General features: G+C 43.0%; 1 protein-coding gene across 5 annotated transcripts in view; it reads left to right on the forward strand.

Moving 5' to 3' along the window:
- Window positions 1-22,343, forward strand: part of ELF1 (E74 like ETS transcription factor 1) — a 205,609-nt gene extending 183,266 nt beyond the window's left edge. For all 5 annotated transcript variants that reach the window (XM_040341325.1, XM_040341328.1, XM_040341323.1 and 2 more), the window contains 2 exons: window positions 1,589-2,059; window positions 20,455-22,343. In XM_040341325.1, coding sequence (XP_040197259.1) covers window positions 1,589-2,059; window positions 20,455-21,070 — 1,087 coding nt within the window. In that variant the 3' untranslated portion in view covers window positions 21,071-22,343. The remainder of the gene's footprint in view (window positions 1-1,588; window positions 2,060-20,454) is intronic.
- The last annotated feature ends 75 nt before the right edge of the window (window positions 22,344-22,418 follow it).

Below are 22,418 nucleotides of genomic sequence, written 5' to 3' on the forward strand. Positions count from 1 at the left end.
TGTGAGTTTAGTTGAATCAGCCCCGAAAATAACATCCAGCACCTGTGGCCTACTCAAGTCTACAACAGCCTGTTCCATTTGCGTTCTAAGTGCGTGCCGAAGCTGCAGATACCGAAAAATAAATTGTGGTGGAAGGGAAAATTCCTCTCTAAGACTTGAGAAGGATTTAGGCCCCGATGTTTGAGAAGGATTTAGGCCCCGATGATGTTAGGGACTTTTTACTGCACTGGTTGCCTTCACTGAAACTAAAACGGATGCTAAAACATATAACAAATGAACCCAACTGAAAAGTATCTACGGTCATATAGGTAGATTCAGAAAGAGTTAGGCCGGCTTATCAGTAGATAAGCCGACCTAACTCAGAATCTACGCCGACCTATGTTTAAGCGTATGCTCAAACAGAGATACGCTTAAAGCGGTGGTTCACCCTAAAAAGCAAGTTTCTACCATGAAATCCAGCATACTAGCGTGAGCTACAGTATGCCTTTATTTTATTTGTTTGCGCCGTACTCACTGTTTAATCCCGTAGTTAAATTTCAGACTCTCCGCGGGGAATGGGCGTTCCTATGCAGAGGGGAACATGATTGACGGCCGGCTATGGCGCGTCACGCTTCCCGAGTAGGACTCTGCTCTTCACGGCGCTATACGGCGTCTGCGCACAGACTAGGAGCTGACTGCGCAGGCACTGTGAAGAGCCAAGTTCTATTTCGGCTATTTCCGGGAAGTGTGACGCGCCATAGCCGGCCGTCAATCATGTTTCCCTCTGCATAGGAACGCCTACTAGTCTGAAACTTAACTACGGGATTAAACAGTGAGTACGGCGCAAAAAAATAAAATAAAGGCATACTGTAGCTCGCGCTAGTATGCTGGATGGCATGTTAGAAAAAAAAAATATATTTTTTAGGGTGAACCCCCGCTTTAAACATATCTAAGATACGACGGCTTGCGCCGTCCTATCTTAGATTGCAATATTACGGATGGCCGCTAGGTGGCGCTTCCATTGCGGTCGGCGTAGAATATGTAAATGAGTTGATACGCCGATTCACGAACGTACGCCCGGCCGCCGCAGTAGTTTTACGCCGTTTCCGTAAGGCATTAGCAGGTCTAAAGTTATTCCATCTATTAGGTGGAATAACAATGTTAAAGTATGGCCGCCGTTCCCGCCGCGAGATTCAAATTTTTTACGTTGTTTGCGTAAGTCATCCGCGAATCGGGATTTACGTTGTTTACGTCCACGTCTAAATCAATAGGCCCGTGCAGCGTACTTGGCCGCAGTGCACCCTGGGAAATGTAGGCGCATTGCGCATGAAAAGAAAACGTAAAAAACGTGAGGTCAAGCCTCATTACCATAAAACACACCCCCCTCCAAGACATTTGAATTTGGCGCCCTTACGCCCGCCCGCTTTAGGCTACGCCGCCGTATATTAGCAAGCAAGTACATTGAGAATCATGTACTTGCTTAGCTAACTTACGGCGGCGTAGCCTAAACAGGCTAAGCTACGCCGCCGCAAGTTTAAGCCTTTCTCTGTGAATCTACCTAATAGTAATGATCCAAAACAGAAACTAAATGTATTTTTGTTTGCTTTAGGTACTATTACCAAAGAGGTATTCTAGCTAAGGTGGAAGGCCAACGCCTTGTCTATCAGTTCAAGGAGATGCCAAAGGATCTTATTTATATTGATGAAGAAGACTCAAGCCCTGCGGAATACTCAGGAAGTTTGTCCTCAAATGTGTCTTTGCATTCACCGGTTTCTACTCCAAATCGAAATCATGCAAGAGCGTCTAAAGGTCCTTCCAACACTGGATCAAGAAACGGCTCAACCCCTGTTCTAAAATCACCGAAATCTTCAAAAGTGAAAGAACTAGTGGAGCCTAGTCAACCCCAGTTGTCCTTGCTTCCATCTGATATGTTGAGGACAGTGACTCCTACCCAGACATCTCTGCCTCACCCAACCCAACTTTATCGGACAGTCCACTTAATGTCTGGACAAACAGTTCCGGAAGAAGGTCTAACTTGCACCATTCAAAATGACGCACTTTCTTCTGCACAAACTATCAGGTGAGTCTTACTTTGTAATCTTACACTACTAGTATTTATGGATGCACACCAAAGCATTTACATCATTTAAACAAGCCCCCATTCACCTCTTAATGGCAAATGTATGTTTTTAACAGTGTTGAGATGTGGTTGTTTGCTTCATAACCTGCTGTGCTGAAAAAAAGTTTATGCAACAGTGTAAACGGAAACCATCGGGAAAAAGGCTAATTGTCGTGTCTTTGTATCGGGGCTGCGCAAATGGTGTAAATGGACCCTGAAAGTCTCTGTTTTGATTTTTGTTTTTGGTTTTATAAGTCTTTTTAGGGCTATGTCACTCCAGAGAGCCATGCTGAATGAACAAACGCATGTATGCACTGCAGCACACAATACCAGTATGCCAATCACGGCACATAGTACTTGCAATGTCACAAGTGAATTTTCAATAGATTTTTATTACCACAGCCGAATTGCATTGTGATGGTTTGTCTCACAACCTGCTGCATTGCAAAAAGTACTGCATGCTGCAGTACTTTTTTTTATTTATTTTAGTTCACACCACAGCAAATAACACCATTGGGAACCAGGCATTTTGCCTTGTCTATGCATTGGGGCTGCACTGGAAATAACAGCCCCAACACATCTAGAGTGACTGAGCCCTTTTTATTTTGCATGTTGTAAAAAACATTATAAGCAAACAATAAGCCAGAAACAGGCAGCTGCTTAAAACATTGCACCATTCCACCCAGTCCATAGGGCAGTTAGGCAAGGCACATGAGCATCAGGGAGCCCAAGAAGGAGTATCTGGAAGATACTGTCAAAAATACTTTAAAAGGCAAAAGGAGCTTAAGCATTAGATTATAGTGAATCCAAAAAGCAGTTACATATTTTAAATTTTTTATTTTTTTTAGACATACTAAACAATCACATGTGGCCTACTAAAGATACAAACATGGGTTTTTAATTTGTTTTGCAGTAGGAGAGGAGGTAGATCCATATTCCATCTAGGAATAAAGGCTTTCCTGACATACCGATATTCAGTAACATCTGGGTTGCAGTGGGTATAGTCTTTCTAATAAACCCAACAGACAAATTGGGATTGTAAGCTGAACCTCCGATATGGTAACATTATAAATTATGGGTGACCTCCATCCAGAAATGTTTTGTTGCGATCTTTGAGAAAATAATTCTACCACAATTTAAGCAGCTAGAGAGGTCAAGGATAGTTTTTATTTAAGTACTTTTAATGCTTGTTAAGAATATATATAAAAGAAGAGGGAACCCTGTTACACATTTTTTGGAATTGTGAAGGAGTCAAAGATTTCTTTATCGTACATCACGGGACACAGAGCGGCATATTCATTACTATATGGGTTATATGGAGTACCTTCAGGTGTTGACACTGGCAATCTCAAACAGGAAATGCCCCTCCCTATATAACCCCCTCCCATAGGAGGAGTACCTCAGTTTTTACGCCAGTGTCTTAGGTGTTAGTCATGGTTTAGCTTGCCTCCGCATCCTTGGGATTAGGTGAGCTACCGGTTCTGTCCAAAAAAGCCTCAGCGCTAAAGTGGTCAGTAACCGGACCCCAAACCCTTGGGGTATAGCCCATAATGCTTTTCTTTTTAGAGAGCTGGACCCTGGGCCCAGAACTTAGAAACCTTTGGGTGCCTAATGTTTTCTGTTGCCAGGGTGCTATATGGGCCCAGGACAGTGGATCCTTCATAGGAACCCAGGGCCTGAAGGTCTAGACATCCCCACGGAGATGGGGGAAGATTGGGCCTCTTGCTTGGCAAAGTCCTGCGGCATGGAGCAGGTAAGTGAGGGGAAAACTTGCGGAACTTGGTTCTTAGCAGGTTTTTTTCTGGGGGGTCACAGGGGACATGCCTAAAGTTATGCACTGCATCTGGCAAACTAGTCACATATCATAAAGATAGGATGGCTCTATATGTATTATTCCCCATAAGATGTGACCTCCCTTGTAGTGTTGGAAAAGCATTGAGTGGGGCCTGTGTGATATAAAAGTATATGTGTGTGTCAGAGAGCTGTGCTTACCTGCAAGCCTCCAGGCGATGCTCCATTCAGTCTTCCTCCTCAGAGCCTGCAAAGCAGGCAAAACGCTGACCTCCTCATGGTTCCAGGCTGTAGGCTGCAGTTTGCTGGAACAGAGAGGTCCCTTCCTCCCAAACCCCCCCCCCCCCTGTCGGGAGGGGCATTTCCTGTTTGAGATTGCTGGGGGGGGAAGGGCGGGTCAGTGGCTTAAGGAAGGGGCGGCCCTTCCTTGTTTGTTCCATTCAATACTTTGGAACGTGGGGAGGAAAGACCAGAGCGGCAGCACGGGGCGCCGAGGACACACAGTGGCCAGAAAGGATATTGCAGTCTTCAGAAGACTGTTTTTCAAGCCTAGAAATAGGCTGTTTTCTTTTCCATCTCATAGTTTTTCTTTGCAATACTACTCAGGGGGACAGAATGTTTTTTCTTTCCTGGATTGAAACAAAAACGAAAAAAAAAAAAAAAAAAGTCATCTAGGGGAGAGGAAGCATTTTTTATCCCCCAAACAGGTGTTTGGGCAATTAACTTTTATAGTTCCAAATACCAATAGGTAGCAGGTGTACCTTGGTATTGTACCATGGCATCCGGAGAGTCTAAGGTCTCGGACAAAGTTATGCCGCTGCTTTCCCCACAGGGAGCCTTGGGGCCATCGGGATCTGGGGCTGGAGCTGGCGCGGGTCAGTCCAACCCTAAGATGGTCACGGACGAGGTATTACTCACCTCTTTAAGAGAGATGGAGAAAAGAATGGGAAAAATGATAGCCACAGCTATGCGGGGCAGTAAACGGATTAGATCTCCGTCGCCCGAGCGCAGACCCTCAGAAGAGGAGGTCCTTTCCTCAGGGGAATTGGACGACCTCTTGGACAAGGACCAAGTAGGTTCAGGGATCGAAGATCCGGATACAGAGGAGTCTGGAGCAGTCTCCCAAGGGGAGAGCTGGTGGACTCAAGCCTTAACGGACTTGGTCCATAAATGCATTTAACTTGCCAGTACCAGATCTCCAGGTATCTACGGTTTCAGCTTTGGGCTCACTGAGGGCGCCTCAAAGCAATGCAGTATTTCCGATCCACCCTCTACTAGAGGGAGTTTTGTTCCAAGATTGGAACAAGCCAGAAAAATCTTCTTACCACCTAAAAGATTCTATGCCCTATATCCTATGGAAGATACATTTTCCAAGAAATGGGCTACTCCTGCAGTGGACGCAGCCATCTCATGTATTAACAAATCATTAACATGCCCTGTAGAAAACATACAGGTATTCAAGGATCCAGTTGATAAACACTTGGAAGCACTACTTAAGAACTCCTTCACTACTGCAGGGGCAGTAGTACAGCCAGCTGTGGCTGCGATTGGGGTTGCTCAAGCATTATCGGATCAGGTTAAGCAGATGCTTAAACTTATTCCTGCCCAGCAGGCAGAAGAATTTTCGGATGTCCCTAAGGCCATATGTTTTACAGTAGACGCAATTAAGGATTCTATCCAGCAAGCGTCACGTTTATCGTTATCCCTTATCCATATGAGAAGACTCTTATGGTTAAAAAGCTGGGAGGCCGAGCCCCCATGCAAGAAGCTCCTGGTAGGGTTCCCCTTCCATGGAGGACGACTCTTCGGAGAAGACCTAGATAAATACATTCAAACCATTTCAAATGGCAAAAGTACTCTCTTGCCAACTAAGAGGAAGTTTCAGGGGCCTGCGTTTAAACGACAGTACTCCCCTGGGCAGGGGCCCTCTAATGCCAAACAGTATCGACGGCCTCCTGCGAAAGCAAACTTCGGCTTCAACAGCAAATCACAAGGACAGGCTGCTAAAGGCAGAAAGCAGTGGGTTCGCAAACCAGCAAACCCAGCCCCCAAGCCGACCTTATGAAGGGGCGCCCCCACCCACAAAGGTGGGGGGAAGGCTGCGACTCTTTTCAGAGGTTTGGGAAACCAGCATTCCCGACGAGTGGGTACGGTCTTCCGTGGCCACGGGCTACAAATTAGATTTCCTAAGGTTTCCTCCTCTTCATTTCCAGGAGTCGAGGATTCCAAACGATCCGGAGAAAGGAGCCGCATTAATGTCGGCATTAAATCATCTACTTTCCCAGGAAGTAATAGTAGAGGTACCAGTCCTGGAACAGGGGCTAGGTTTCTACTCCAACCTATTCATCATCCCGAAGTCCAATGGAGATGTCAGGCCAATTTTGGACCTAAAGATGGTAAATACATACCTAAAGATCCGCTCATTTCGGATGGAAACCGTGCGGTCAGCAGCTACCACACTCCAAAAGGACGACTTCATGGCGTCCATAGACATAAAGGATGCCTACCTTCATCTTCCAATTTATCAGCCACATCAAAGATATCTACGCTTCATGGTGGCTTCGCGTCACTTCCAATTCGTGGCGCTTCCCTTCGGGTTGGCTACGGCCCCCCGGGTGTTCACGAAGGTCCTAGCTCCAATCCTAGCCAAACTAAGGATCCAAGGGGTCACGATCCTAGCATACCTGGACGACCTCCTAGTCATAGATCACTCGTCTCTCGGCTTGGAGCGAGCAGTGGCCCTCACGGTCCAATACCTCGAGAAGTTCGGCTGGGTCCTAAATCGAGAAAAGTCAGCTTTCCTGCCCACAAGGCAGTTGGAATATCTCGGCATGAGATTAGACACAGAACAACAAAGAGTGTTTCTACCTCTGAGGAAGGTCAAAGCCATCAAGGAATTAATCCTACTGGTTCTAAGCAAGAAGGAACCGACTATTCGCCTATGTATGAGATTACTAGGCAAGATGGTGGCCACATTCGAGGCGGTACCATACGCCCAGAGCCACACTCGCATCCTGCAGGCAGCCATCCTGTCAGCATGGAGCAGAAGGCCGCAGGCCTTGGATATCCCGTTGCCGCTCTCATCAAGAGTCCGACAAAGTCTGTGCTGGTGGTTAGACCCTCAGAATCTACTGAAGGGGAAGTCTTTCAGCCCAGTGGCTTGGAAGATAGTGACCACAGACGCCAGCCTGACGGGCTGGGGAGCAATTTTGGATGGTTGCACTCGCCAAGGTACTTGGGCAACGCCAGAGAAGCAGTTGCCCATCAACATCTTGGAGCTCAGAGCTGCTCGACTAGCCCTCAGGGCTTGGACGTCAAAATTGCAGGGGTTCCCGGTGAGAATTCAATCAGACAATGCCACGGCCGTGGCATACATAAATCACCAAGGGGGAACCAGGAGTCAAGCCGCTCAGAGAGAGGTGAGCTTGATTCTCCTATGGGCAGAGGCTCATGTGCCCTGCATATCGGCAATATTCATTCCAGGAGTGGACAACTTTCAGGCGGACTTCTTAAGCCGCCAGACTCTTTTGCCGGGGGAATGGTCTCTGCATCCACAAATCTTTCAAGCACTCTGCCAAAGATGGGGAGTGCCGGACGTGGATATCATGGCATCGAGACTCAACAAGAAGCTAGACAGGTTCATGTCCCGCTCAAGGGATCCGATGGCCTGCGGAACCGATGCGTTGGTTTGCCCTTGGCATCAGTTCAAACTTCTTTATGCGTTTCCCCCGCTCCAGTTACTACCCCGCCTGCGGCGCAGGATCCGGGTGGAGCACATACCAGTCATCCTGGTAGCTCCAGCATGGCCCAGAAGGGCATGGTACTCACTAATCTTAAAGATGGTAGTGGGAGACCCTTGGACTCTTCCTCTACGGCCAGACCTGCTATCGCAAGGTCCGATCCTCCACCCTGCCTTACGGCATCTAAATTTGACGGCCTGGAAACTGAATCCCTGATTCTCAGGGGTAGAGGTCTGTCTCAGAAAGTAATCTCTACCCTAATCAGAGCCAGGAAACCGGTCTCTAGGGTGATTTATTACAGGGTCTGGAAGGCCTATGTAGGCTGGTGTGAGTCCAAGCGATGGCTTTCTCGCAAATTTACCATCGATAGAGTATTAAGTTTTCTCCAGCTAGGAGTGGATAAAGGATTGGCATTAAGCATAATCAAAGGACAGATTTCTGCTCTGTCAGTGTGGTTTCAGCGGCCGCTGGCCACCCACTCGCTGGTTAAGACCTTCCTTCAAGGGGTCTTACGTATTAAACCTCCAGTTAAATCCCCGCTTTACCCGTGGGATTTAAACCTTGTTCTGTCAAGTTTACAGAAACAACCGTTTGAGCCGTTGGCTGAAATTCCTTTGGTTTTACTGACAAGAAAGTTAGTATTTTTGGTCGCCATAGTTTCCGCAAGAAGAGTATCGGAACTGGCGGCCTTATCCTGTAAGGAACCATATCTTATTTTTCATAAGGACAGGGTCGTTCTCCGCCCTCATCCTTCCTTCCTACCGAAGGTTGTATCCAGTTTTCATTTGAACCAGGATTGGGTATTACCATCCTTCTTCCCTAAACCTACTTCCAGAAAGGAAGGGTTGCTGCATACCTTGGATATCGTCAGGGCCATGAAGGCCTATCTTAAAGCTACAAAGAAGATCCGGAAAACAGATGTGCTGTTCGTATTACCGGATGGGCCCAAGAAGGGGCAGGCAGCTGCAAAGTCCACCATTTCTAGGTGGATTAAGCAATTAATCACTCAGGCCTACGGCTTGAAAGGGTTGCCTCCTCCAGTATCATTAAAGGCTCATTCTACTAGGGCCATGGGCGCCTCCTGGGCAGCACACCACCAGATCTCTATGGCTCAAGTTTGCAAGGCGGCAACCTGGTCTTCTGTCCACACGTTTACAAAGTTCTACCAGTTGGACGTAAGAAGGAATTCTGATACAGCCTTTGGGCAGGCAGTGCTGCAGGCTGCAGTTTGAGACCCTCGGAATCCGGGGGCTCCTCTTTTTTGAGTTAAATTTAAAATTTAAGATTATTTTTCTCAACTAAGTTGGATTTATTATGATTTGAGTATTCTCTAAATTAAATCCTTTTGTCTTGGAGATGTTCTCCCTCCCCTCATTGTGAGCATTGCTTTGGGACATCCCATATAGTAATGAATATGCCGCTCTGTGTCCCGTGATGTACGATAAAGAAAAAGGGATTTTTAATACAGCTTACCTGTAAAATCCTTTTCTTGGAGTACATCACGGGACACAGAGCTCCCACCCCTCTTTTTGGGGACCATTTTGGGAGGCATACTGCTTGCTACAAAACTGAGGTACTCCTCCTATGGGAGGGGGTTATATAGGGAGGGGCATTTCCTGTTTGAGATTGCCAGTGTCAACACCTGAAGGTACTCCATATAACCCATATAGTAATGAATATGCCGCTCTGTGTCCCGTGATGTACTCCAAGAAAAGGATTTTACAGGTAAGCTGTATTAAAAATCCCTTTTTTTGGAAGATGATATCGGAAGTGGTTGAAGAAATAACTGAAATGTCTCTTGGAGAGAATCCGGCGACCTTTTTGTTAATGGATATTCCGATATCAGTAGAAAAATATAAAAAATCTCTGGTAAGGCACTTGCTTATAACAGCTAAAGCATGTATTCCGGCTCTTTGGAAGAGTACTAGCCCACCAAGTAGACCACAATGGTTTGCAAAAATCACGGAAATTCAGTATATGGAGAATCTGAGGGAACAGGAGGATAAGTTCAGGGAGATCTGGGCCCCCTATGTTAGATATAAGGAACGAAGGGAGTGTGATGGGGGGGGATAGGGGGGAGGAGGGAGAGTGGAGAAAGGGGGAGAAACCGCTTGATTTTGCTTGGTTTTTCTTCTTTTTTTTTTTGGGTTGTTTTTTGACGTTTTGGACAAAGGGTCCTGACACAGGGGGGGTAAGATATGGAGAGAATTCATGTTTTCAACTCCTCAGACAGGGAGAGATCACGTCAAGGGGTGTGCGAAAGGGAAGATAGAGAAAGGGAAGGTGAATCATTATTTGGTTTTTGTATATATAGGAAGAGGTTAATATTGTTAAGATAATGGTCACATAAGAAGTTTGAAAACTCGCATCAGATAGAGATTTATGATGTTTATTTTGGATGATGTGATAACATTTCTGTTGGAGGAATTGTGAAATGAGAAAGAATGGAAAAATAAAGAATTAAAAAAAAAAAAAAAAAGAATAAAAAAAAAAAGAATATATATTTTAATATACAGTATATCATCCATTAAAGTGGATGTAAACCCCAAAAAACTTTTTTTTTTTTTATGTCACAATGTAGAGCATAAGATTTCCTATCATCTGTGCCCAGTCTTGCCACACAGAGTTAATCCAGCTCTGAGCAATCCTCTTTTTATTGTTCAGGGAAATAAAGCGGACTTCCAGATAAAAACCAAAGTCCTTGCTTGAGTGACAGGTTATTTACATATCTCGTGCACTGCTTGCAGACATACACAGCTTATGTAAAAAGTGCTCAATTCACATCCCCCTCCCCTCTTCCCTCCAGCTCTATGTATATTCTGATGGCTGTTGCATTTTCTCATGGCACTGAACTGTGACTCACTCCATATTTTGAAAACATTTAATCAAAACACAGGGGAGGGGATGTGAATTGTGCACTTTTTTTTCAGAAGCAAGGACTTTGGTTTTTATCTGGAAGTCTGTTGTATTTCACTCAGAGCTGGATTAACTCTGTGTGGCAAGACTGGGCACAGATAGAAAATCTTATACTCTACATCCACTTTAATGTCTATAGTCCGGACAGAGCTGCACTTTATATTGATTTATCAGATACTTTATATTAAAATAATACACATATATGGTGGGACTGTACTGAACAGATATGCATAGATGGTTTAAATCTGGGCCAGTTCAGCAGGGACTTGCCGAGATTCGAATCATCTATGGGCAGGCTGATTGTACTGAAGTCTATCCATCCCGCGGTTGCAGGAAAGAAAATTGCATCAACTTTGGCCTGCCTTGGGTTCAAAAGAAATTGTGGGTCTGGATTCAAGAGGGCTCAACCGAGAATGATTTGAAACCTAATATACCTAATATTGCAGATACCACATACATAACAAGACTAACACAGATATTTGTAGATACTACTTAAATAAAAAAGAAACACATCTTTTATCCTTTAATCCGTCTTAACCACTTTAACCACTTGATCACTGGGCGCGTAAACCCCCTTAATAACCAGACCAATTTTCAGCTTTCGGTGCTCTCACAATTTGAATGACAATTACTCAGTCATACAACACTGTACCCAAATGAAATTTTCGTCCTTTTTTTCACGCAAATAGAGCTTTCTTTTGGTGGTGTATTTAATCACCGTTGGGTTTTTTATTTTTTGCGCTATAAGAGAAAAAAGACTGAAAATTTTGTAAAAAAAATGAATTTTTCTTTGTTTCTGTTATAAAATTCAGCAAATTTAGTATTTTTTCTTCATTCTTTTCCTTAAATGTGAAAGATGAAGTTACGCCGAGTAAATAGATGCCCAACATGTCACCCTTCAAAATTGCACACGCTCTTGGAATGGCGCCAAACTTTGCTACTTAAAAATCCCCATAGACGACGTTGCAGGGTATTGTGGGGTATTGCAGAGTATTGTGGGGTATTGCAGAGTATTGTGGGGTATTGCAGAGTATTGTGGGGTATTGCAGAGTATTGTGGGGTATTGCAGAGTAGTGTGGGGTATTGCAGAGTAGTGTGGGGTATTGCAGAGTATTGTGTATTGCACAGTATGGGGCAGGGATGGCTGAGCAGGGATGGATGGCTGGCTGGATCTGTGACTGCATGTGTCACAGATCCAGCCCACAGCACTCGTGCTGCATCCGCTCTTTCCCCCCCTCTCTCCTCTCACACTGTACCATTCGGTACAGAGAGGGGAGGGAGGAACCGGCGTCATCACATGACGCCGGTTTGTTTACTAGTGATCGCTCCGTCATTGGACGGAGCGATCATGTGGTAAACCGCTGCTATCAGCGGCGATTTACCGTGATCCGTGATGCGCCGGGTCCTCCAGACATTCCCGTGTGCACGCCCCAGAGGGCGCGTGGGAGCGCGATTCTGGGAGGACGTCCATGGACGTCCTCCCAGAGTTAAGCAACCGCCTTGTAGACGTATATCGTCTATAGGGCCGTTGGTAAGTGGTTAAAGAGGAAGTAAACCCTCTGAAAGTTTTCCTAAAAAAAAACATGCAAGAGAAAGGCATAATGAGCTAGTATGCATAGCATACTAGCTCATTGTGAATTACTTACCTGAGATCGAAGCCCCCGCAGCGACCCTCGTTCCTCTCCGCCAACAACGCCATGACACCCGGAGTGACTTCCAGGTATCGCTGCTCCGGCACAGTGACTGGCCGGAGCAGCGATGACGTCATTCCCGCGCATTCGCCAGGGACAGCACGGTCCCGATCCTCAACGGCACGCTCAGTGCACCTGCGCCGTTGTCTACAGCGCGCATTCGCCATAGACAACGGTGCAGTCTTTTCTGCATATTTCTCCTTAACCGTGTAGGTTAAGGAGATATTTCTTGCACCTACAGGCAAGCCTTAATCTAGGCTTACCTGTAGGGCCAAGTGGTCTGTAAGGCCCTCCTACACACGATAGGATAGCCAAAGGACAACGGTCTGAAGGACCGTTTTCATCAGTCCAAACCGATCGTGTGTAGGCCCCATAGGTTATTTAACCTTGGGTTCAAAAAAATGAGAACTTGCTTTAAAATTTAACCTATGGACTGGTAACCGATAGGTCAAAACCGATCGTTAGTATGCAAAAGCATCGGTTAAAAACCCGCACATGCTCAGAATCAAGTCTACGCATGCTTGGAAGCATTGAACTTCGTTTTTTTCAGCACGTCGTCGTGTTTTACGTCACCGCGTTCTGACACGGTCGGTTTTTTAACTGATGGTGTGTACGCACAACGGACCATCAGTCAGCCTCATAGGTTACCCTAAGACAATGGTCCTTCAGACCGTTGTCCTCTGGCTATCCTATCGTGTGTACGAGGCCTAAGTGTTTACAACCACTTTAAGACCAGGCCATTTCTGACACTTTTTGTTTACTTTTAAAAATCTGTATCTTTTGTTAGAAAATTACTTAGGATCCCCAAACCTATATAATATTTTTAAGCAGAGGTCCTAGAGAATAAAATGGTGGGTGTTGCAGTTTTTTATGTCACACTGTTTTTGGGGGAAAGAAAATACACTTTAATGAATTTTAGCGCACAAAAACACAATCTATTACCCAATTGTTAAAAAGATGATGTAACACCGAATAAATAGATACCTAACATGTCATACTTTAAAATTGCACATGTTTGTGGAATGGCATCAAATTACGGTACTTAAAAATCTCTGTAGGTGACACTTTTAAATCTTTTACAGGTTACCTGTTTAGAGTTACACAGGAGGTCTGGTGCTAAAACTCTTGCTCTCGCTATGTTTGCAACTGTACCTCACATGTGTGGTGCAAACACTATTTACATATGCGTGCGTGACCTACGTATTTGTTCGCACGGGGGGTGCTTTAGAAAAAAAAACACCACCTCTTAATTTATTTTAATTTTTACAATATGTCCCTTTGTTGTTCTCGCAAGGAATGTAAAAATCCTGGGTGACAGCAATAAGCAGTGACAGGTCCTCTTTTTTTACTGAGACATGCTACAGGCATCATCCCGGTATAACACTTTTTTTTAATCACTTTAATTGTTATCAAAAGCAATGTAAGCATCACTTGTGATGGCAAAAAGCAGTGACATGTCCTCTTTACTGAGATGCGCTGCAGGCATCATCCTGGGATAACACTCCAAACTGGCGACATAAATGTACGTTTGCCAGGCTGTAAGTAGTTAAAGGACATGTGCACTCTCATTGATGTTGAAGTGGGCTTTAGGACACCTATGAAGGTGGTGCAATGCAGTATTTGGAAAATGCGCAGACCACATGGCAAAGATCGTTGTGCAGTTGTGGTTTATGCAAGTATATTTGTTGCAAAATGCTCAACGTGAAGTAGAAAGGCCATTTAATGCAATTATCTTTTATCCTTTACTTGTAATCACAGCTAATTTGCATGATACTTTTGGAGCTGTACTGCAGCTGTGTTCCAGCCCCATGTTTATAATAGGAAAGTATGAACCTTCTGTGTGCAATCATGTGCATTAAAGCGACTCCTGAAGAAATGTGTGACCTGCAAAGTAAGTCAGTAATGCCCACCCACCTATCTGGCAACGCTGCGTAACCCTGCTGTATTGAAAAGAGAATATTTCTGGAAAATCTCCTGCTGGAAGTGTTGGATGCTGCCGTCATCCTAAACAGTGAAATTCTTGCAAGCTACCATATGAGGCCTATTAACCACTTCGTTACTGGCCCATAGTCAAATGACGTCCTGTTTTTAAAGATGGATATCTCAGTAACGGCAGCAGCTGCTGCCACAACTGAGGTATCCATCTTTAGTGCCGACGGTCCTGTACACGATAACGGCGGTCTCCGCGGCGAACTCGCCGCGAGATCGCCGTTATCGGTGGCGGGAGAGGGGCCCTCCCGCCGCTGTCCCGCGCCCTCCGCCGCTTACCGGAGCCGTCGGTAGCGGCGGAGGGGATCGGATGTGTCCGGCAGCTGAGCGGGGACGAGACTGAAGGAAAAATCTCCTTCGCCCGTCCCCCATAGCTCTGCTGGGCGGAAGTGACGTCAAAACGTCAGTCCCGCCCAGCCTCTTAAAGAGACATTTTTTTTTTTTGTCATTTGAAAAAATGACATTTCCAAATTTTTTTTTTTTTTTTTGCATTTAAGCCCAAATATGAGATCTGAGGTCTTTTTGACCCCAGATCTCATATTTAAGAGGACCTGTCATGCTTTTTTCTATTACAAGGGATGTTTACATTCCTTGTAATAGGAATAAAAGTGATAATTTTTTTATTTTTTTTTATTTCAGTGTTAAAAATTGTAAAATAATTAAAAATAAATGCGAAAAGCAAAAAAAATTTTTTTTAAAGCGCCCCGTCCCGACGAGCTCGCGCGTAGAAGCGAACGTATACGCGAGTAGCGCCGACATATGAAAACGGTATTCAAACCACACAAGTGAGGTATCGCCGCGATCGTTAGAGCGAGAGCAATAATTCTAGCCCTAGGCCTACTCTGTAACTCAAAAAATGCAGCCTGTAGAATTTTTTAAACGTCGCCTATCAAGATTTTTAAGGGTAAAAGTTTGACGCCATGCCACGAGCGGGCGCAATTTTTAAGCGTGACATGTTGGGTATCATTTTACTCGGCGTAACATTATCTTTCACAATATATAAAAAAATTGGGCCAAATTTATTGTTGTGTTATTTTTTAATTTAAAAAAGTGATTTTTTTCCAAAAAAAGTGCGCTTGTAAGACCGCTGCGCAAATACGGTGTGACAAAAAGTATTGCATTGACTGCCATTTTATTCTCTAGGGTGTTAGAAAAAATATATATATAATGTTTGGGGGTTTTAAGTAATATTCTAGCAAAAAAAACTGTTTTAGTCTCGTAAACACTGAATCTGAAAAACAGGCTCGGTAACGAAGTGGTTAAAGGAGTTGTAAACGAAAAAAAAATTTCACCTTAATGCAATCTATGCATTAAGGTGGAAAAACATCTGAAGATGACCCCCCCAGCCCCCGTTTTACTTACCTGAACCCTCGAAAGTCCCGCGCTCGGTCCCGATCTAGAGTGGATGGATTGAGAGCAGTGCAGCCATTGGCTGGCGCGGCTGTCAATCACATCCAGTGACGCGGCGCGCCGAGGGGCGGGGCCGAGTGATACAGTGAGCAGCTATGGCCGCTCGCTGTATCACGGGAGCGCGCCCGCAAGGACTCGCCACCATGCAAGCTCTCTCGCATGAATGTGGTGAGTTCTTGCAGGGAGGACCAGAGACAGCCGCCGAAAGACCCCCCAAAGACATGGATCGGGGCCACTCTGTGCAAAACGAACTGCACAATGGAGGTAAGTTTAACATGTTTGTTATTTTTAAAGAATTTTTTTTTTCCTATAGTGACCCTTTAATTAAAGTGGTTGTAAACCCCCAAAAAATAAATAAAAACCTGCAAGCATAGACATAATGAGATAGTATGACTAGCATACTAGCTCATTATGAATTACTTACCTTAGATCGAAGCCGTCCTTGTGTCTCCCTCCGGCCGCAGACCTCTCTCCCGGAGGTTACTTCCGGTAGATCTCCGCTCTGGCGCTGTGATTGGCCGGAGCGGCAATGATGTCACTCCGCACATGCGCGCAGGAGCGGTCAAAGCCGGCATTATCCATTCTAAAAACCGGCATTCTCAGTGCGCCGGTAGACATCCGTGCATTTTTCTCTGCAAATATCTCCTTAACCGTGTAGGTTAAGGAGATATTTCTTGCACCTTAATGAAGGCTTACCTGTAGGTGCAAGTGAGGGTTTACAACCACGTCTCATATGATCATGCACAACAAATTGAAATATACAGTAGAGAAGAGTGCCGCGCTGTCTTAACCTAAAATTGTGATACCTTATTAAACAATAGATTCTCCTTTTGCAAATCATACAACTATTGCCTTATGCATTAAGTGTCAACGAGATAAAAAGTGCAAAAGTGCAAAAATATATTACAATGTGTATATTTATATCCAAAGTCCCTATAAAAAGTGCTTCATTGATATCACAGAAAATGTGTTCCAGTGCATTAAAGTGCTGTGTTTCTTCATGCTATACCATGTGTTCATGTACATATAATGTCCATTTCAATTCCATCAAATCCATAAATTCAGGTGATAAAAATCAATCGTGCATATGTGTCCACTCTGGTGCTCCCCCTTCAGTTATGCGCTCAGCTTAGAGCGCGCAACCTTGCGGCTAAGCTTGGTCAAAACACGCTACTGAACCACCTCTGGGTTCAATGTGTATGCTGGGATCCTGGGCTGGTTTATGATTACAGAATGCATTCACCCTGAGGAAGATATGACAAAAGTCCCGGTATCGACACATGTAGGGGAGGGGACAGGACGGTGTAGGAGGCAGCAGAGTGTTCTCAGCGTGGAGAGGACACGCCACTTCAGCGGCTACAAACGGCTTTTGTTACCTGTATAGATTGGTGCACTATAGCACCCATTAAATGTGAGTATCCTAATATAGAGATTGTTGTTGCATATCAATAAATATTTTTAAAACGATAATGCACTATCGAGTTTCTTCTATTATACCTATTATGTGGAAAAACGTACCATAAACCAACCCAGGATCCCAGCAAGGTCGCATGCTCTAAGGTGAGCGCATAACTGAAGGGGGAGCACCAGAGTGGACACATATGCACGTTTGGTTTTCATCACCTGAATTTATGGATTTGATGGAATTGAAATGGACTTTATATGTACATTAACACATTGTATAGCATGAAGAAAATCGCACACAGCACTTTAATGGACTGGAACCCATTTTTTGTGATATCAATGAAGCACTTTTTATAAGGACTTTGGTTATAAATATACACATTGTAATATATTTTTGCACTTTAGCACTTTTTATCACATGGACACTTTAACTAATGGATAAGGCAATCGTATGATTTGCAATAAAATATAAAGAAAACAAAACATTCAATCTTTATTACATTTACACATCATATTTGTTTGGAAGAGAACATAGCTGGTCTTATTTTATATGTCGGATTACACATCCATATGTACTATGTATTGTTTTATACGGTGTGCTGTTTCAACATTTGCTTTCTAAAGCTGTGTTGAGATGCTTTTATAGCACTGCTTTCTACTTTCAAAGCACATTGGCTATATTTTTACATACGGATGTAACAAAACTTTGCAATTGTATAATTATGCAGCGTGAAATAAAGGCTTTTTTTCAGCTCTTGTTCCTTTTTAAATCTGTGCAGCACTGTACTGTTAATATCCCCCCGATTGCTGTGTGCAAAAGCTATCAACACACTAAGCCAATATTATGCTAGGAAGGTGTGTTATGGGTAATAAAGTAAAAATTGCAAGCAGATTAAAACATCTGTTCGAACTGCGTAAGTGTGCCAAGTGCAACATTTTCAGGAGATTTCATCTGGTAAGACGAAAATAAAAATATAGATGTTTTTAGCTCAAAATGTGTACAAACCTTGTGTTAGAGGGCGGTAAATAAACTCGCCACCGAATTGCCATCTGTGCATTCTGATAAATGGAGCTCGGGATAGCAAAGATCAGCTGATAGCAGGCACCAACCATGAATATTACATTTGGTACAGGAAAACACATAGAACTAAAAAATATAAATTGCGCTACCCCCTAACCATGTGATGATCTTAATAAAAAAGATAAACCACCAAAATTGGAAATACCAAAGAATCAAAACAGTTTTTTTTACAAATGTATAACTAATGGCATATAATAATATGATACTTAATATGTCCAATAGTATAAAACATCTTGTGCCAGTTGGTAAATGTAAAATATAAAGTGACCATAAAAATTGCGTTGACAAATAAATAAATAAACTAAAACATTTTGAACTAAAAATTGGTTAACAAAATATAGTCCATAAGTGCATTAAATGATTTGTCAAAAAAATGCTGAACACCAGAGCTCTGTGCCGAAATCCAAAATCTAATGAATGTACGTGTCCAAAAAGTGATGATCCTCCACCAATCAATAGAAATGGCTCCTTGCCAGCTTACCAAGATCCCTTATGACAGGGGATCATTTAAAGCATATAATCAAGGTTCTCACTCCAGCCACGCAGCTCAAGCAAATCCAGTCTTTAAGCTATGAATCTCATCCAGTATTGGTTATGGATCACCAGCATATACACCCGACATGCAAGAGACAACAATAGCTCCACATAGCGCATTAAATGTATAAAAGTTTATTAAAAGAGTTAGTGTTCCACTTACAAATGTTGCAGAAAAATAGGCCTTGAATCTGGTGTGCCGGCCATTACACAAAATCAAGACGCCCGTTCTGCTGGGGGATCGTTTGGAGCTTGAGGTGACGTCAGTGCGCCGCTCCGCCCTACGTTCGTTTCGTAATAATTTACTTGGTCCACTCAAGTGTATGGCCATGGTCATTTTCTCAAAGTAGGCTTGTATAGAAAACCTATTGTCATTCTTCCAAGGCTGTTTGTAAAATGTCATTGTTTAAAACTTAAGTTTGACATTAAAGGAAATGACTAGCAATATTTGTATACATTTTTTGTTTTAGCAGAACTAAGACAAATATTTTCATATTCTATACAGTTAAGTAATTTAGCATTATTTTTTCCAGCCAGCAGGTGCAGAGTCTAGGTTCCTTTTTCTTTGCTGAAAAATCCTGTTGGTTTACAAAGCTCAGTAGCTCAAGTTAAGAGAAGTATGGGAATCCCCTTTCCCCAAAAAATAAATAAAAAAATCATACTCCCCTAGATTGATGCAGAACCAATCCTGGCTTTACACTGAGAAAAAACGCTGCTGAACGCTTCCTTCTTCCCTCCGCTTAGAGCAGAGAGACGGAACTGTCAGTTATTGGCTCTCTGCTTTGCCCCTCCTGTGCTCATTGGAGTGCTGGGCTGTGGGAGGGGCTGACTCGGGCTCTCAGTGCATCAATAAGAGGCTAAACCAGGTGCTGGTCCAGGCATGTGTGTAAATCCTGACCATATGGTCAAGATCTTTCCCCAGCCTGGGAAAATGGGTCATAGGAGTGCAGATCAAACTGCACTCCTATGACCCATAAGAGAAGTACAGCCAAATAAGCTTTCCTAAGTGCTAGCCTTTAGCTCTTGAGTGTTTTATTCATTTCATTGGCCAGAATAAATTAAGGTAATATTTTGGCCAATGAAATAAATGAACACCCAAGCGCTTGACACGCCTAAACGTAGCTGCATTTTTGAAGCTGCTTTTCTCCTGCTATGAGAGAGGCATTTAGAAGAGCCCCAGTGTGTATGGAGTCTTAAAGGTATTACTGTGTTTTAAAAACGACCAAACTGTTTTGCATCATTCTTCGTCAGGCATGTAATAAGTGTGGGGTAAAAGTGAAATTAATTGTGTAGTTTGTGCATGAAAAACTCTATTTTTAAATGTTTTTCTCCTTACCTTCATAAAGAATGAAAAAAAACCTTAAAAAAAAAGTCACAATAACAGACATAAATGTGAATTAGAAGTGCACATTAATGCATGAAATAGTATGTCAAATGCATTTAGCATGTAAATGTTCATTACTGTGTGCTCATCATTTTGAAAATGTCTTTATGGTGTGATTCTTTAAAGATTAAAAGAAACCTTCTTGTGAAAAAAAAGTATTAAAAGAAACATAAATAAAATGCAAATCAGTGTGCATTTAGAATTTCACATTAATTTGCATTTTGAACGAGGTCTAAATGCACACTGATTTGATATATATTTTTTAAGACTGCAATAACATTCTACCACCACTGTGTAGTAACATTACAAAACATATGTATGTGTTGAGATTTTATATATATATAACCTTTTACGACAGATGTGTAGAAATTGGATGCACTGCTCACCTGTCTCTTTTTCTCTTTTGTACATTGTAGGACTATACAGTCTCCAGGTCAGGTCCCGGTAGTGGTTTCTCCTGGCAGTCAGCAGTTGCATACTGTAACACTCCAGACAATGCCTCTCACCACAGTAATAACAAGCACAGACCCAACAGCCACTGTGGGCTCACAGAAATTCTTCCTTCAAGCCATTCCTTCAGGCCAGCAGATGACCGTACTCAAAGACAACATGCTGCTACATCCTCAAAAAAATGGCTCCCCTCCACCATCCATCGTCCTAAGCTCTAGCCAGGTTCAGCAAGTTCTGAATGGCAATGTCCAAAGCCTTTGTAATGGAACAGTCAGTGTGCCTTCATCTCCAGTCTTTAGTTCAACCACTCCAGTTATGACCTTTTCAACCAGCTCTTCACCACTGCTCAGCCAAAGTCCGGGCACAGTTATCACATCCGTGATTAAATCACCGGAACCCAAACAAACACTTTTTCAATTTACCAACAGTCATGATTCTCAGGAAGGCTCATCTCAAGCTGCTGAGCAAATTGAGCAAAAATTGCCACCATCGTGCGTGTTGGTGGTTGCCAGCCCAAATGGATTCTCATCCCAGGTGGAAATTAAACAGGAGAATGATACATGGGAGTTTGATTCCAATTAAAAAGAAAACCTCCATATTTAATTTTTTTCCAAATGTGATGGGCTCTTCTTCAGTCGGCATATATATTTTTATAAAGTGCTTTATACTTCTCCACCACAATTCCTGTTTTTTTATATCTTTAGGGCTCCCTAGCAGTAACTCATTTAATTTGTGTTCAGTTGGTTTGGATTTTAAATCCTAAACCTGAGGTAATTTATTTTTTTGGCCGCCCCCAGTTAAAAAAAAAAAGAAAGAAAGAAGCATTGACTGCAATTCTTGCCTCCTCTCCATGGCTGTCCGCCTCAGTAATGTCTTTTTGCCACATGATGCCCTCGGTCTTTCAGGTTGAATGACACCCAGGGTCACTCAACCTGAAAGACTTAGGACTTGCTATGAGTGCAAGGGTTGTCACCACAGTACCCTGTATAATGATACAAAGAGCTATGCTGATGTGATCACAGCCCTGCCTCTCTTTGCAACATAAAGGACTACTTAGCCTGGGTAAGGGGCACTGGGGAACCTGCGGCATTACATAACCAGCGTGAAGATTCCTGGAAAAGGTGAGCATAAACTACAGCCGGGAATATTAATGAGAATTCCATTGGGTGCATAATTTGTTTCTGGGACCCCTTGTTGAAGGAACGTGCCTTTTCTACTATAAGGACAAGACTTTTACTGTCATTGAAGCAAATATTTTTCTACAAAAATTGTGACAATCTTTTAGTATGTTCATATAAGCTGTGCTGTCTGTAAATTTTATTTTTCATAGCTTGTAATACATTGAACCAATACATCTTAGCTTTATTGGTGTTTTTTTTTTGTTTTTAAGTTGAGACCTTTTTTTTTCTGTATCATACCACTGATACATGACTACTTGCAGGCCAGCAATTTAAGAATTGTTATCTATGAATCAGATACAACTTATGTTTTGCACTGTTCTAAAGGCATTTATTTCCTTTCTGCTGTTGGTTTTGCTTTTTTGTAATATTGACTTTAAGCAATAACTGTTGTGCCTTTGTTTAATCCACCCGTTACGAGACATACAAAAGCAATGTAATAAGGGTATGGAGTATCTCTTTTATTTGTACATAATGTATATTTGCTTACATGCTAAGAAAAATGTTAAATGCAGGCTTAATAAAAAGAAATCCGTCTTAACATAAATTTCAACCAAACAGAATCAATTTTTATAGACTCAAGAGATCAATATATGTTTAGAGTTCAAAGCTATTCTTTATGTATTGATAGAGATTGTATTTGTATTTAAAAAAAAGATTTAAAATATCTGAAATAACTTTCAGCTCGGTTTTGTACTTTAATTGGTTTATTAAAAAAATAAATCCGATTCAAAGAAAAAAAAAAATCCATA

Source organism: Rana temporaria, chromosome 2 (assembly GCF_905171775.1).
Source record: "Rana temporaria chromosome 2, aRanTem1.1, whole genome shotgun sequence".
NCBI lineage: Eukaryota > Metazoa > Chordata > Amphibia > Anura > Ranidae > Rana > Rana temporaria.